Source organism: Condylostylus longicornis, unplaced genomic scaffold (genome assembly GCF_029603195.1).
Source record: "Condylostylus longicornis isolate FDR11 unplaced genomic scaffold, ASM2960319v2 ptg000013l, whole genome shotgun sequence".
Lineage (NCBI taxonomy): Eukaryota > Metazoa > Arthropoda > Insecta > Diptera > Dolichopodidae > Condylostylus > Condylostylus longicornis.
Genome location: NW_026577982.1, coordinates 7,282,245 through 7,300,213, shown reverse-complemented (window position 1 = coordinate 7,300,213; position 17,969 = coordinate 7,282,245). Strand labels below are relative to the sequence as shown.

The 17,969-nt window shown below is 24.2% G+C and overlaps 1 protein-coding gene across 1 annotated transcript in view; it reads left to right on the top strand.

Annotated features, from left to right (window-relative positions):
* Positions 1 to 5,176: 5,176 nt before the first annotated feature.
* Positions 5,177 to 17,969, top strand: part of LOC129605688 (TWiK family of potassium channels protein 7) — a gene marked incomplete at its 5' end in the record, with an annotated part of 76,437 nt that continues 63,644 nt past the window's right edge. Inside the window, one exon of the mRNA XM_055515592.1 lies at positions 5,177 to 5,359. Coding sequence (XP_055371567.1) covers positions 5,177 to 5,359 — 183 coding nt within the window. The remainder of the gene's footprint in view (positions 5,360 to 17,969) is intronic.

Sequence of the window (17,969 nt, the reverse complement as noted above, 5' to 3'; positions counted from 1 at the left end):
TTTACAACAATATTCCCGTTTAAAAAATTCAGTCATAACGTTGACTTCGTGCCGGTAGGTTCTATTATAAATGTATCGTTCCGTCAAACAAGATGCGTATCGTTTAAATAATTTTAAAGAGACGTAAAATTTCTCTGCGATTTTTTAGAAATAACGTAGTAGAGATTTTAAGAGAAATTATGTGTTAGTTATTGACTTAAGTGCTATTGTTTTTAATTATTGCATTTCAAATTTTGTATAGAATAGAAACTTTTAAAATTTGCAATATGATTTGAATTTTTAAATAATTAGTCAATTAATTTTTAAAAAAGAAAAATTTTAAGAAATTTAATATTATTTTATTTTTAATAGTGATTATCGTATAGTGATCAATAAAAATTCGTTAATAAAAAGTCTTCAGAGGTGAACAGAATTTTAATTTTTATTTTCAAATTTATTTTAAAATTAATTTATTCATTGCTAATCTTTATTGACAAGGTGTAAAAAATTTTTTTTATTTGATTGCGTAAAATTTAGCAATTTTGCAAATATTATAGTGAATGATTTGAAATTTTCGATATATAATTAATAATTAATATAATAAATCGATTTTCGATATTAATTACTAATAAAAGTCTCATATTTTTATAAGTAAAAATGGAAAGATATTAGGGAATTTACAATTAAATTTAAAATTATTTAATAATAATATCGTAAAAAAATATTATTTTATTGGATATTAAAATTGCGAAAAATTTTTAACCCAAATCCGGTGTTGTGAAGTCTTAGTCAATGTTATAATAACAAACTATGATAGGTCGCACATACATTCTATTCTCACAACATGAACTCGTCTAGGATTAAAAAAAACCTTTCTTTTCTTAATTTTCTATAATATAATTTCTCGTTAATCCTTAAAAAAGCAATTTTACAAATTGAATTCTACATTTCGTATAAATTCTGTAAAGAAAAAAAAATATTAATTTAATTTTTAAATTCAAATATTTTATTTATATTATAAGTATATGTACTTATGTGTTTGAGTCCAGACAAAAATTTGAATATTTGAAAAAATTTAATAATTTTCTGAAGAAAAATCTCAATTATATTAAAATGCCCTTATCTCAAAATTATTGTAAAATATTGCACCACATGCCACATTTATATTAAAAAAGAATGTTTGTATGCATTATACAAGCTTAAATCTTGACACTACAGACTATTCCTGCTTCTCCGTTATTAATAAATTACAATCAACATAAAATTATGAACTCGATTCAAAGTAACAATTGGTTCGAACACAACACTAATCCCTATTCGGACTTAAATTTACAAAATATACAATACAATAATAATAATAGAAAATCTTTGTTAACCTTGAAACCATTTAGAAAAAATAAAAATTCTAAGAAAAAACTTCTTGAAAATTCAGAGCACGTTCCAAAAATATTTCACTTAATATAGAGGCGCTTATAAAAAAGCATACGAAAATTTTTACCAATTTATAGAATAAAAATATTAAGTGACTTAAAATAATTATTATAATTTCTTTAAGACTTTTTATATTATTTAAGTTTAGGTAGGTTCTTTCGTTATAGTTGTATAAAATGTACAAAATAAATAAATGACCAGAAAATCGTATATAAGGTAAAATTGTGAAAACGTAAAAATCTCATAAATCATTGTGAAGTAATAAATAAAAAATTGAAAACGAAAAATTTTTTATAGTGTTCCCAAATATAACAGAAGATTTTTTTTAGTAATTTTATTTATGTTCATTGCATATACAATCGTCTGTAACTGTAAAATATGGGGTTAGAAACGGATGTTTTAATTTTCTACTCCTTTACTATTATTCTAATTTTTAGCATTTTTCCAAAAATTTTTTGAAAAAAAGTGCTTATTAGTTTCACTCTGTCCGTCCGTCCGTCCGTCCGTCCGTCCGTCCGTCCGTCCGTCCGTCCGTCCGTCCGTCCGTCCGTCTGTCCGTCCGTCCGTCCGTCCGTCCGTCTGTCAGTGTGTCTGTTTACAAAACTTCTACACCCTTGAAGATAGAAAGCTGAAATTTTATATGTACATAGATCTTTACTAGAAACTTATTTCTGTAGAACAAAATTTTTACCTATCTCCTCCCCTCTAGAAGTTATACCCCCCCAAAACCCTAAAAATGGCCTTTTTTAACTATTTGTTGCAATGAAACCATAAGCATTTTTGAAATTTTGCAAACGCAGAAAAGCAGCGGCTTGCTTCCCCTAGCGCGGCATACTATATTTGAACTTTAGAAAAACAAAATGGCCGTTCAAATTTACCGTTATCTAAAATCCTTTTTTTGCAAATTTTTGATGTCGTTTTTTTTCCAAACTACAGCCTGTAGAAGCTTGAAATTTTAGGAGCTTCTAGACATTATCAAATAGTTCATTTCGCTAGAAGAAAATTTTTTTCCATCTCCACCCCCTCTCAAGTTATCGCCTCTTGAAATTTGTAAAATTTGAATTTTTGACACCTTATATTTCCGAAACCGCAAGCTTTTTCAAATTTCTATTAACGCAAAAAGTTAACGGTAAATTCCATGAAATTAAAAAATATAATTATTTTTCTTAACTCACAAAATTAAACCTTAAAATCGAGCATTATGTTAACCCCACTTTATATTAATTTTTGCTTTATTTCAAAGACTGCATAAATCATTCATCCTAAATATATGCAACCCTAGAAATAGTTTTGTATATGAATGAAAATAATTTTAATAGTGTGATAGGTACATAGACTACATAGACTGTATTTAAAAGCAAAATTTTCATTTGTTGAAAGGAAAAGTGCTACAATACAAACCATTGGTTTGACCCAACTTTATTATTATACACATTTGAAGATGACAATAAGAAAATTTCCCGAGGGCAATAACACTACACAGTGAACATGTATAATAGTACTTTAGGCACAATGTACTCAATTTAATGGATTGTGAAAATTGAACCCGAAAAAGAAATGATAAATAATTTTTACACCACATTATTAAAGAGTACTTTCATTTTCAAAGCAAAAATATAATTACTAAAGTTCTTAAACTTAAACATTTTGAAAGTAGTGTAAGACTTGTAAAATTTTTGAAATTTGTTCCATAAAATTCTTGTCTTAAAACATTTTATTTCTAAAAAAGATAATTAAAAGTGACTTCCATTATGAAATTAGCCATTAAGTATTATTATCTTTGGAATAAGTTTCAGGATTTAGACGAAATTTTTAATTAAGACTAAAATATTTTACATTCATATTTACTTAATGAACAAATCCTTAAGGTATTTTTTTTTTGTGCATAAAGTGGAATATTACATTTATTATTTTAACATATGATAATATGAATGTAATCCTAGAAAGTAGAACGTGCTAAATGCAGAAATCAAATTTAGAAGAAATTAAATATGAAGCTTGTTGTTTCAAAACTGTTTATGATTTATAAAATATATTATGATTTAGTACATTATTGCCAAGAATATAACCAGTATAATCTATAAATATAGGAGAGTTAAACGGAACAGTAGTTGTAAATATAGGCTATAATTATGAATTTATCTTACGTTGAAAACATTCGCAATGGGAAGTGGCTGATATAAAATTTACTGATCATATTTCAACGGTTTTATTTGATGCTCTGTTTAAGAGAAATATCGAAAAATTTAAAATCAGTAGAGCTTTTTGATTAACAGCGGTCAACTAGCTCCAGAAAAAACTGTTGTTTGCAATGAAATCTTGCAAAATTCATCTTAATCCCTGTCATTTTAAAATAATTACTAAAGCGGTATTTCTCTTAAAACTGTATTGCCTGATAATTTGGGATCTGCTTTAGGATTGTGATTTAGTTATTTTATAGTATTAATATATAAACTTTTTCTAAAAAATTAAAATAAATTAACTTAAAACATTTTGATTCTTAAACTTCTGGCCAATTCATTCCTTTAAGATAAAAGTGCTTTAAGCAATTCTGTATGATTTTTTTATTTCCACGAAATATGACAATATTTTTAATTTATTAAAGTAATTTTTGTATTAAAGCAATTTTTATATAGAACCACAAAAATTAGTTTTTTTAGGGGTAACACACAAAATTCGTGCGAATATTATTTTTTGATTACCAATTGAATAAAACTGAAGACAGTGCATAATAAGATCTAAAATTTTGTTCACTCCAAGGTTATACTTGAAAGGTGTTTTAGCCTAAGGGTTGTTTACCACGAAAAAATAGAAAGTGCGTTTTCATTTAAAATGTTTTACAAAAAATCAATAAAAAAAAAAGAAGAAGAAAATAAAAATTTATAAAAATCGATTTTCAAAATTAAATTTTTCATTTCGTTTTCTTGTTTGTCATAAGATTATTATCCTTTTTCAAGGACATTGTTTTCCATTTAAAATATTTCTTTTTATTTTGTAATTGTTTTTATTCTTTTTCTTTCTTCTAATAAATTTATGTGCGGTTTCATAAATATGATGGATAGGTTCCCTTCCAGTGTTGTCTTCTAACTATACGTAGCTGTATAATTATGTATGTAGGTGCCTATTACATGTGCTTACACACATTATTTTCAGTATTTATAAAAAATTAATGGTATTTATTACATACATAAGTATTAAATATTTATTATTAAAAAAATCTTTATTAAATATTAAAAATCATATTAATCAAAATGCATGTACTTATAAGGACTTGAATATTTTTTTTTCCATAGAAAATACTGAAAATGTTGGCCTATATATTATGTGTATCTCATATGAAAATTATTAAATAAAAACATTAATAATAATATCCTTATATATTAAAAAGGATATAAAGAGAATAAAATGTGTATAATACTTAACATATTATCAAATATACATTTAATACCAACTTACTTAAATTTACACACCCCCATTTCGTATACAAATTCTTATTTATTTTATTAATGTGAGAGTGTATTGTTGATTATGATTTGATCAGGTGTTATAAAGCTACTACATATATAAGAAAATTTATAATTAAAATTAAAAATATTAAAAATGTAAGAAAGAAATTAAATTTTCAAATAACAGTGTATAAAAATTATTTAATTTAAAAAAAATAATTATTTAAATTATTAGAATAAGAAATTATAAAAATTAAATTTAATATAAATAATATATTAGTGATTAATTAATTAATTATAAAAAAAAAATTATGGCCGATCTTGATGATATTGATGATGTTAATGCCGAATTATTACAAAAATTAAAAACTATTGATATACGTAGTGATAGTTTAATACCACGGAATAATTCATTAAAATGTTGGAAATGGAAATGGAAAGATGCACTATCACATGTTGGATTATTAGTATCATTATCAATTTATTGTGGTGTTGGTGGTTATGTAAGTATATAATTATGATTTAGTTTTAATTAATATTTTATATTGTATAATATTATATTGTATATATTAATGGTATATGAATAAACTTCAGTTAAACTTTTGCCCATCAGTATATTGTGTGTGACCTCGCTGCTGGCATTTAATTTACTCGTATATTGTAAACTGAAACCTTATTACAAAGCGAAATATGAGTCTTCCACTTATCAGCTCATAGATATGAATCTATTTCCTCCTGAAAATTTTAAGTTATAGAAAGTTAATTGGAAACTGCAATTTAATATGTCGAACATAACTCCGGTAAACTGTTATTCTATGAAATCAGATTGCTTCACCAACATTTTGCTACAAAAAATAAAATGGTTATTGTATCGTAATAGCAAAAATTTTCAAATATTTTAATATATCTTCAATAAACAAATAAAATTTCAAAATGATTGAATTAATTTATATGAAAAATTCATTTATTTCTTAGAATTTCTGAACCTTATCATATTTATTATAAGACGAAAATATTATTCAAGCCTATGCCTATGATATGCCCTATAAAACTACTTGATATTCAAATGTAAACAAATCAAATTATTTTTCTTGTTTGAGAACAAACACAAAATTTCATATTAAATCAAATTTCATTTAAAAACAAAAAATTATTCAAAAATACACAAAATAAGTTTTAAGCTGATTAGGACGAAGAGAATTTTAGGATCATGAAATTATTTTCTTGAAAATTTCAATTCAATATTTTGTCAAGAATACCAAAATTTTATTCAAATTTTACTTGATGTTTGGAACAACACATTTCAGGTTATTTTCTTTTTTAAATGAATAAATTTGCAAGTAAAACAATTTTGCAATTTTTCAATTTATTTGAAACAACAAAAAAAAATCATCATCTTAAACGGAAAATAAAGCGGAAGGAACAACATTACACAAATCTGGTAATGATTTATTATTCGTCAAGGTCAGTCCAATTTGTCGAAATAGAAAACCTTCAATGAAATTAAATTAAAATAATTGAAAAAAGGAAATGAAATAAAATTAAATTTTAAGAATTTTTTAAATAAAAAATGCATTCTTTGGAAAAAAAAGCCCTTAAATCTATGTGCACATGAAATATGAATTTATCGCCAAATTCAGTTATTCAGCAATATACTTTTAATTGCTGAATAAAATTAATTTTCTTTCAGCATTTTTTACAATTTCCATTCTATTCCATTTCTTCAACTACCATTTATTTTTCCATATCAATTTAAAATAAAAATATTTTAGGCCATAAAATAAAATAATTCATTTTTAAAATTCTATTCAGCTTAAATATATGAATGACTGAATTCAATTTAATTGAAGTATGTGAATTTCAGAATTTTCATTTAATTAGTGTACTATTGCATTTCATGAAGAACTTTTTGAAAAGCTGTCTTAGTTTAATAGAATTAAATTAATTTAATAGAATTAAAATTAAAAAAAAAAGCTGGAAGGAAAATTTTACAATATTTGAATTGCAAATTATATAGGGTAATTTACAAATTGTAGGCCAAATCGAGAAACAAATTATAAATTATTATCTACTTGCATACATAAAAAAAATTTGTATCCCATGTAATTTAAATAATTTTTAAATTTTCTTTGTAATATTGCCTAAATATATAAGCAACCATAAGGTAATTTTTAGAGCCAATAACAGGTTAAAAAGCTCTATGAATACCTGTTATTAATATTGCATGTCAGTTCTTATATCAAAATATTTTTAATTTATTTTAACTTTAAATCCTTGACCTAATTTATTAAAATGAAAATATTTTTCTTTTTTTTAAATAAAACCAACAAAATTTATAACGTGAACGATTAAAAGTTGAAATTTTCTTTGGATTTATCAAAATTTTAATATCTTTTCCCTTTAATACTATCTACAGCAAATTGTTATTTACTAAAACTTTTATATGCAAGAAGTGCAAGTAAGAATGTGTGTATACCTATTAAAGGTATTCAAAAAAATTTTTAAGAAGTATTTTATGATAAAAAGCTGAATTAAATTAAAAAAAAAAATATTTTAGGAAATGTACTTAATGGTATTTTCCTTTTAAAAAAAAATATTTTCCATGTTATAATTTGAAAAATTTGATTTTTCCAGAAAATCTTTTTCATTTTCTTTCACATTACATACACATTATAAAGGTATATTGTTGGCGCCTGAAAACATGCAAACAAAAATTAAAAATTCATTTATTATTATTACTATTTTGGTATTACGAGTAATATGGTGTTGTGTATGTAGTGCATAAATGGTATTTTTATTTTCAGGTTAATTTCAAATGTAATTGAATATTATTTCTAGTGTACTCGTATTTTCTAGTATTGTAGATTAAAAATATTGTATAAGCAGTTTAACTCAAAATATTCTATGAATTTTGAAATATATGGGCCGCAATTATGCTATTTGTGGGAAATTGGTATTTAAAAATTCGAAACATATACTTCCCGTATCATAATTATAAATATGTAGTTATTTTACTAAAATTAATTTTTAATTAATAAGATGAATAATCCATAGAAACTCAAAATCCATATTGAGTAAATAGAAAATTTAATTACTGAATAATTAAGAATTATTTCACAGGACATTCTAACAAATCTAACAACTTCTTCGATTATCAACATAACATTATTGGATCTAAGGGATATACCTAAGTTCACGCTTGGGGTGTATTACTTATGCCAAAATATTCTCATACCCCTACATTTTAAATCAAGTGACCTTAAAGAGTTACGTACGTACGCAACGTATTTCATGACAATAAATGTCATAAAATACGTTGCGTATAACAATCAATATCAAATTTATGACAACAAATGTTAAACAACGCGATGTGATCAATTCGGTTACCTTATGTGTATACGTGTACTTACGTATCTTACACGTACTTCGCGCTACGCTCTTATTCAGGTAGATCCCTTAAATTAAAAAACAACAACTATAAGATTACAAAATTGTTTACGTATGTGTTAATAAATTTGACATCTTCTTTTTTGTTAAAAAAGCAGCAATTTTTTTTTAAAAGAAAATTTACGTACACATTTTCGATTTAAATTATTTAAATAAAAATTACAATAAATTAAAATTGAAAGTATTATGGAAAAAAAAATTAAAATTATTTATTTTTAAAATAATAAATTTGTATATGCAAAATTTTTTTTATTTATAACAATGAAATCATTATAATTTACTTAAAATAATTTTTGGGGGAAAAAAAGAAAATTCATAGTTTATAATATAATAAAATTTTTATTTCCGACATATTGATTTTATGTAAATACAAATACACATGTCTAAATAAAAAATTATGACGTGTACACATGTACATTCGTATAATGTACGTATACCCGTATGTCTACGTTCAAAAGTTCAGGGATGTGAATTACGTTTTAATTATAAGGTCATCAAAATTAAAAATTTATTTATTTCTTTTGAGTTTTTGATTTTATTGAAAATTTTGTTTTAGAATTATTATTTTTGAACACATAAAATGTTTAAAGTTAGTTCAATCAGTTAGATATCTCTTTTGTCGCTTAAAACTCATGAACAACGAACTGTCACGAACAACTTGTAATTCAGTTTTAATGTATAACTTCAATCTTAAAGTACAATCGTTATAAATTTTTATGTCAAAAATACTAAAAGTTACAAGAATTTTAAAATTCTAAAGAAAGTTTTTAAAATGATAACATATTGGTAGGCAACTAACACGCGCAAGTAATATAATGTACAGATTTTTATAATGTTAAATTTCAAAACTTAAGATGTACTCGATACTTTTAACCGCAAAAGCTGTTTGCAGTTGCGAAGATAACACTGTGTGCTATGGCAATGCTTTATTTTGAAAAATTTTTAATTTAAGCAAAAATTTTTCAGGCATCCGTTTGAAACAATTCCCTAGCAATACCTAATATTTAAAATGAAAGTTAACATTCTTATTGTATGTTTGTGTAATTAATTAAAAAAAAAAATTCGGCAATATTTTCAATACGACATCAGTTTGGCTATAATTATAATTTATTACGGTATGTTTTTTTTCTACCACAATTCCGCGGCAAAAATTCCATAGTATTTGCGGCAATTACTAATATAGTAAATATAGTAATAAATTTTAAAATAAATTTTTAAAAAATAAATTAAAATTTAATTATGTTTAAAGTAAATAAAAATTTTAAAATACTTCATATGCCCTTTCACCGTTGAAAAAAAAAAAATATTTTTTATTGTGAGTCCAAAAAAAGAAATGCGAAAACATGTGAATTTATTTTGAAAAAAAAAATTTTACAGTTAAAACGAAAGTTCCAGCAATATAAAATAAAAATTTTTACTATAAAGCAGGCGTATACTCAGATTTCTTTTAAATTCTATTGAAAAATTTTTTTATATAAAAATTAGAATAAAACTTTATAATTATAGAATTTATGGATAAAAATTTAAAATTCCATATTACTTTAATCTTTGATTGAAACTCGATCAAGTAACAAACATTCATGGATTCCAAATGCTGTGGGGATAAATTTGGATAAACTCACCAGTTTAAATAATTATGTTAATACATACATATGTATGTATGTACATATCACAATAAAATTGAATTGAAAATGAACGAACAGCAGCGATTGCTTTGGATCAGCTTTCAAATCTACAATGATTCAAAACTTCTTTACAAAAGAAAATTGGTGATCATATATATATGAGGTAATTACAAATCGAATTTAAAATTGAATTTGGGATCATTTCTTTTTAGTACTCGTATTGGTCTTGAAACAACTGTAACGAAATACCTAAAAGGTGTCCCGGAAAGAAGTATTTTTAGCTTTAAAAATAATAGCAAATGTAACCATCATCATTTACAAATGGTTTGTAAGGAATGTTAGCGCAACCTCAAACTTTCCCAATAAATTCAAATTTTATTATCATGTGCAAATGGAACATGTTTCAAATTACAATTTTCTAAACATGAAATCTAATTTAACATTTTTTGGTAAGAGAAAATTTAGTTAAATTTTTCATATTTTTAAAAAAAATTTTTGCCATAATCACTTCAACCATGTATTGGCATTCACTCTGATTTCTCTAATTAGAAAAAAAAATCCTGTAAAATATTTTAATCTTTAATTTTATTATTTAATAGAGGCACTCTCTCATATATATATGTAGGTACATCTAGTTCATACCATAGTCAATAAAATTTTGTGATATTCAAAAAAAAAACCTAACCATAATCCTATTTAAAAAATGACATCTTTTATGGGATTAAAAAATAAAAAAAGACTATTAAAATAAATTAATAAGTGCCAGAAGCAAGGAAAAATTTTCTTACACAATTTATTGTTGTATTTTGTAATTGGATTTTATTAAACGTGCATATTTGATTAGACCTATACCTATTTCATATTTTGAAAAAAAAAACAAACCAAAACATCCATTTTTATAAAAGCCACACAAAATAAAATGCCCCTCCGGCCAAAAATATACTATAAAATCTTAAAATAAAACTTTTCTAATAATTTTATTTTAACTTTAATTGTCTCATGTACACGTGACGTGAGAGATGAATAAACCGTAGATAAAAATTCGGCAAAACGAAAAATATCCTTTTTTGTTTGTTTCGTTGTTGAAATTTTTAATTTGAATCGTCCAATGTTTTAAGAAAAAACCTTCAAATTTTTGTTTCTATTTTGAACAGAAGATCCTTTTGTCTTTAAAAAATATAACTACGGAAATTACAAAAAAAAAGGTTTTTTAAATTAATTACAAAATTTAATATGAAATTTAAAAATCTTTCCATTCTGAAATCGCCAATTACTTGAAGTCCAATCTGTTTTCGCCCCCCCCCCCCCCCAATTTGTTATTAAACTCAGATAATCAGCAACCCTTTACAAATATTTAAGAAATTTACTTTATTTTATATTTAAGAATAATTTTAACACGAAATCTACCTTTAAATTTCCAATATTTAACAACATTATTAAACAATTAAGCAAGTTGAAATCCCACCTAATATTTGAATCAATAACTTTTCTTTATATAACAAAAAATAAAACGATTTCATTTTTCCTCCCTCATTATTTTGTCTATTTATAAGAGAAACCTTAAAAAACCCCAAAAATATTTGGAAATTATTGAAAATTTCAAGAAAAATTTACTGTTTACTTGTTTGATTATCTTTTTACTTTCTTATATTTTTTTCTTGTTCTTTAATAGTTTTTCTTTAAAAGCCTTTTGGAAACTCCTTAAAAATCACTGTAGGGAAAAAAAATTCTAAATTATGATTGGAAATTTTGGAAAAATTGTTTTTTTTTTTTTACCATGTTAAATTTCGTGTTTAAAACAACCTCAATTTAATTCTTGTGACTGAAAAATATGTGGTAAAAATGAACGGGACGAAAATTTATAAACCATACAAAAAAAAAATTTATTATTTTGGAAATATTTTTAGTAATTTGAAATTGCCAATCCCAAAAACTATTACGTGCTAAAACGTCTATCATCATAAGATCTCTCTCTATACGCACGAAATCACAATCATATACAGACGCAAACATACAAATATATTGAATACGGGATTGCTTATATACATATATCTTACATGTCTATAAATATTTAATGTTCCTTAAAAAATAAAAACATTTTGTTTACGATGAAAATCCTAATTACTTATTTTGGTTTGAATAAAATATATAGAAGAAGAGAAATTAAAAGGCATATTTTGTTTATGGCAGGATTTTTCAACTTTTTCGAAGAAATTATTTGGCAAATCTAGAATTAACCTTGAATTTTTATTTTATCTGATAAGAATTACAAATTCTAAGATTTATGAAGCCAAATATTTTCGTATTCGATTGTTATTCCAATATTGTGTTACAGTATATGCTTTTTGATAAGCTTTTTATTATATCTACATATTTAACCATCAGGTGGAAAATGATCATACACGAATAAAGGTTGACCAACTCTGAATTAACTAACACTTTTATGTATAAATTTTGATTTCGCTATAAAATTTTGCTTTCAATACTTTTCAATATTTAGAAATTCAATTTATTGCTATTATAAATTTTTCCATCCCACTAATTTCGAAAGGGTATTTCTATAAAAGTATAATGTAATAGACATATAGAGATATATTTATGCAGTATAATAGTTGGATATAAAAGTTTTATATACTTGCATTCATTTATGTAGTAATTTTAGTTTCTATAGAACAATTTGTAACGAAATTTTCTCTAAATATTTTCTAATAAATTGAGATTTTCATATTTTGTTATTAAATGTTCAAATAACTCGAACAGAGCCTCGATATCTGCCATACTTATGTTCCACACTTACATGAATACCTATTCAAGCAAGCAAACACTCACAATACACCAAATCGTTTAAATTGTCATCTATACAGTGATGCCACGTTATTACATCATGATACAATGAATAGGTTGTTGAAATTGCCGTAAATTTGATATTATTGCAATTAATTGTTTTTTGTTAAATATTTTGATTTGAAAGATAGATTGATTCCAATATGCAACTGCAACAAAAACTACAGTTTAAGTAACTTATTATATGGTGTGGCATTTATTCTCCATTAAAATCAGGACCTTTGGCCTCATTTTATTATTATTTTAAGCGTTTTTTATTTGGAAAAAAAACTATTACACAATAAATGCGTTTTTTGAGATCAAACGAAATCAACAGCATCTTTTTAAACAATACCATTTGCATCCTATGCTATGTGACTAATTTTTTCATTTGTATGAAAATAAATTCACCACTTACAGTCAACTCTACAAATGTCTACAAATGCCCTTGTATTCCATTTAATTTCCCAGATTTTCATTTACTATATTTTAAATTTTCCTGTTTTGTTTTTACTCCACGTGTTTGATAAGAACTAGAGAATTATATTTTTTATTAAAAATTAACTATTTTCCTAAATTTAAATAAAAGGAAATTAATTATCACCATATTAATTACCACCACCACGCCATCATTTTACCACCAGCTCGTTGAAATTTTCCAAAGATTTAAGATTACTATTTTGGAAACAACTATAGAACACAATTTTTTTGTAATTATTTATTAAAATTTTTTTTTTGCGTTCACACAATCTACCACATAATTTAAATTAATAAAAATCAAATAAATTACCTATATATGCTAAATTAAATAAAAACGCTAAGGTAAGCGCTTACAAAAAAAATAATAATAAAATTCAACTTAATTTATTTATTATTATTGTAATTTGTGTACAATACACGTGTGTTTATACGCGAATAATACATAGATAAAAAAAACGTTCTAGAAAGTATATATATAACAGTATAGAGTTAAAAAGTACAATAAATATCATTAATTTATTGCTAAAAATAACTTTTTGAATAAAAAAAAAAGCTTCAACATATCCCCGTACGATGAACTCGTATTCGTTTAGACATGAATTTTAATAAATTGTCATGATTTCTTGTTATTCTTTTGTTGACTTTCAGCACTAAAGCTGTCGTATAACAACCCCAACCATTACAAAGCTGAAAAAATTTCGGTTTATAATAATTTCTTACGTTTTCTTTATGTCTAATTGACATATTTTTAGTATAGTTTAAGTTACAAATATAATTCATAGATGACGACACATGCACGTATTAATATTTTTATTCATGGTCAAAGTATAGTATAACAATATTCATGTTTGTTATTTATGATTTTATGATTACTCAACACTTGTACACCTTTTTTTTTAGAGGAGAGTCGGGGGGGGGCTTTCTCAAAAATAAATTGTAATATATAAAGCAAAAAAATAACATGCGAATAAAAGTAGTAATCAAAAGTTACACGCAAAGTTAATATCAAGAATTTGATTACAATTTTCTTTAGCTTATACACACATGTACATATTTCTTTTTTGTTGGTGACAGGTGTAATTTCTTATTTGCTTACAAAAATTATATGGTAGATTAAAAATTTTGCTCTAATTTAGTACTATACCTTGCAGTTTGTTAGCTTTAATCCAAACGGCAGTCTTATTTTCTTCTGTGTCGGCTTTGCTTCCGAAATATTTTAAAATTCTTGTCGTTTTATATGTATGACAGAATTTTTACTGCCATAATAGTTCTGAAATTCCAAAAATATTCATTATGTTTTTATTTCTTCGGTATTATTTTGAGATTGAAAACAAAAAAATTCTATAACGTTTTTGATATTGCTCTTAATTTTATTCTATTAATTCGAATTCTTTATAGTATATGTAGTAATCAGCTAAAACTATATTCTAAGATTATTTTCTAATTCCTATCGAGGTTGTTACACTGGAAAAACAAAGTGTTAACACATTCTTTGAATAGTCATTAAATTGAAATTTTCTTGTTTACAAGGTTACAAAATACTAGAGGTAACATTGTTGTTTAATGCCAATTTTTGACTCAATATTGTACGTATAACAATAATACCTTAATTGATCAATATTGTACGTATAACAATAATACCTTCCTTAAATATTCTATTATTATGTATGTACATCGCAATTATTGTCCTTTAGTTAAAAGCACAGCGTTGAATTCTCATTCTAAAAATATTAAATTTTTTCTTATAGGGAAATTTTTTTCTATATTAAAAATTACAACAATATAGAAAGAAAAAACTGAAATTCAATTAATCTACTTTAACATTGTAATCCTATCCTATAGTTAGCCTAATTTTTATAATCAATTTAATTTATTCCCTCTATTATTATTAAAAAAAACTACGGGGGCCATATTGGTGTGAAAATGTTATAATAGAATCCTGAAATAATGGAATTGTTATTGTGACTATGAAAAAATATCTTAAATGATTATTTTTTTCGGTTTTTTTGACAAATTTAATATCTTTTTTTGCATGTTTTTTTCTGAATTAATAACAGTAATTGAATTAAAATCAAAGAGAAAAATTTAAGTAAAAATGGATTTTTGCGTTATACTGACTGGATTTTTTTTTAACTTATGGTTGCCATTCTACTATAAAAACGAATATATTCAAAAATTTTTCAAATATTTTTCTTTTGCATTATTAAATTTAACTTAATGAGGACTGTCCCTAATGAATTTAATTTAATAAGGAGTAAACATATTAATTATCTACTTAAAACAAATGTGTCTGAAATTATACATTCCAATCATTGCCAAAAAGCTACCATATTTCTCAAACATTTTAAATTAAGATATCTCTTCTGTATGAAGATTCCAATTATTCTAACTCATTTAAACTCTTATACAGTCCTTTAAATCCATATGCATTTTACTACGACAACCCATGCTTCCAAACAAAATCCATAATTTTGTTTTCCCAGATATGCAATACAGAGAGCATAATTTTCGTTTTACGCAAGGTAATGAAATATTCCACTTTTAATAATAACATTCTCAAAAGAAAAGAAAACTGCTACTTACAATATTACACGTACTTTACTTTTACACTTTAAATTTAAGGAACATTTTCAATTTTTCCATTTTACCAAAATAGCAAGGTCAAATTTCTTAAATTTAATTGTTTTTTCCTTTTAGAAATAAAAAACATATTTTGTTCTTCCTTTAATTTTTTCTTTTATGGTTCGTTTCAAAATTTAGAAACTATTAAAACAAAAGTTTTTTTTTATTAAATTATAAGGTCACAAAAATAAGAGGAAAAAATAATAAAAAAAAAAATAGGAATAATAAATTTCAATTCGTAAAATTTTTATTTTTAGAATCCCATAAATCTTCAAATTTAAATCGTTTAAATTAAAAGTTTTTCGGTTTTTTTTTTTCATTTTAAATAAACCTTTTTAGCCAAAAAGGCGATATGCGTGTAAAATATTGATTTAATTTACTTATTGTGTTTTCAGAGCTTACGTATATCGTACATAATATCGTATACATAAATATATGTAATATCCACTTATGTCTTCTTTATACACTCTAAAATTCAATACACAAAATACACAACCTGTTATAATTTCAACATATTATTTATAAAAACAACAAACATATTGTACTCATTCTACTGTATAAAAATATATAACATGAAATATTTTGATACCAGGTGGCGTCTATAATTCTACTATATCATTATTTATAAGTACCATGTTGTTCAACTGCAGTAACCAACCCGCAGTAATAAAAATTTACAAAAAATAAATAATATACAAGAATATTTATGCCGTATATTTTTCCTGTTTTTTGTAACTATTATAATAATTAATCAAAATTATTATATTTTATTTAAAAAAAAAAAATTCAAATGTCATAAACGATGTTAAAATAGTCATGTTATGAGTTAATTGAAAAATTTAGCAGCCAAATAGGCAGACGAATTAATAATCAATGAATGTTTGTAGTGAAGTTGAAGATTTTGAAAAAGAATAAAATTTGATTCAAAGCTGGCTTGTAAAGTAGCACTTTTCCCTTCAACAAGTTGAGCTACGGGTTTTAAAAAAAGATCTATTACATTATTAAAATTACTTTCATGTATATATCAAAATATTTCAAGTAATTGCATACAGTTAGGGTGAGACAAAAAAAAATTATAGAGACCATGACATATTATGGAATTCAACGGTTAGCTGCGTGAGTTAAGATAAATAATATTTCTTTGTGCTATGGCATTTCTTTGAATGGTTGTTCTTTGAATTGACATGGTTTCCGAAAACGGTTAATAACGTCAAAAACGGGCAGTTTTAGAATTTTTGGGAGGTATATAACTTTAATGTATATGTATGGAGATGGGTAAACATTTCCCTAAACGGAAATAAGTTTTTAATAAAGATTTATTTATATATAAAATTTCAGCTTTCTATATGTTAAAGGGTGTAGAAATTTTCTAAACAGACACATGGCCAGACGAACGGACAGAGTGAAACTAGCAAAACTCATAAAACGTAAACATGCACTCAATTTTCACCATTGCATGTACTATATGAAATTCCTTCTCTCTTAAGTTTAATAATTTCAACTCATAACAATAATATTTATGAACCAATTTCATACCTTCATTTTAAATTAAAAACACTTCAATTTCACGAATTACAAATAAAAGACTTATTCAAATTTTATTGCCTCAAACCATTCGTTCCCCTTCCTCCGAATTTGCATCACTGCTCTCTTATGCAAAAACACTTCACTTCCAAAAAAAATAAAGTATATTCACAATAATTTGAAACTCATAAAATTTAATTTCCCTTAAGTGCTGTTAATCATTTTGCCTCACCATTAAAGCCCGCTAGCAATAGCTTCAACAGCCTTTTCAAATTTGCATATTTTGATTATTAATAAATCAAATTCATATTATAATCACAATTATATTGCTATCATTAAAAATTATCACCAAAAACATTAAACAGATCATCGTTTTACAATACAAGAAAAAAAGAAAAAAAGTCCTTTTAAATTCCCAAAAAAACAAGACGACAAAGACAAAAAAAATGTACTGAATTTAAAAAATGGATAAAAAACAATCTTTCAGGACGTATGGATGTCCTTATACATAAAAAAGGAATTAATATTTAATACTGTCATTGTCATGTTTGTTAACTCAGCATGAAATTATTTTTCTTTTTTTTTATGAATC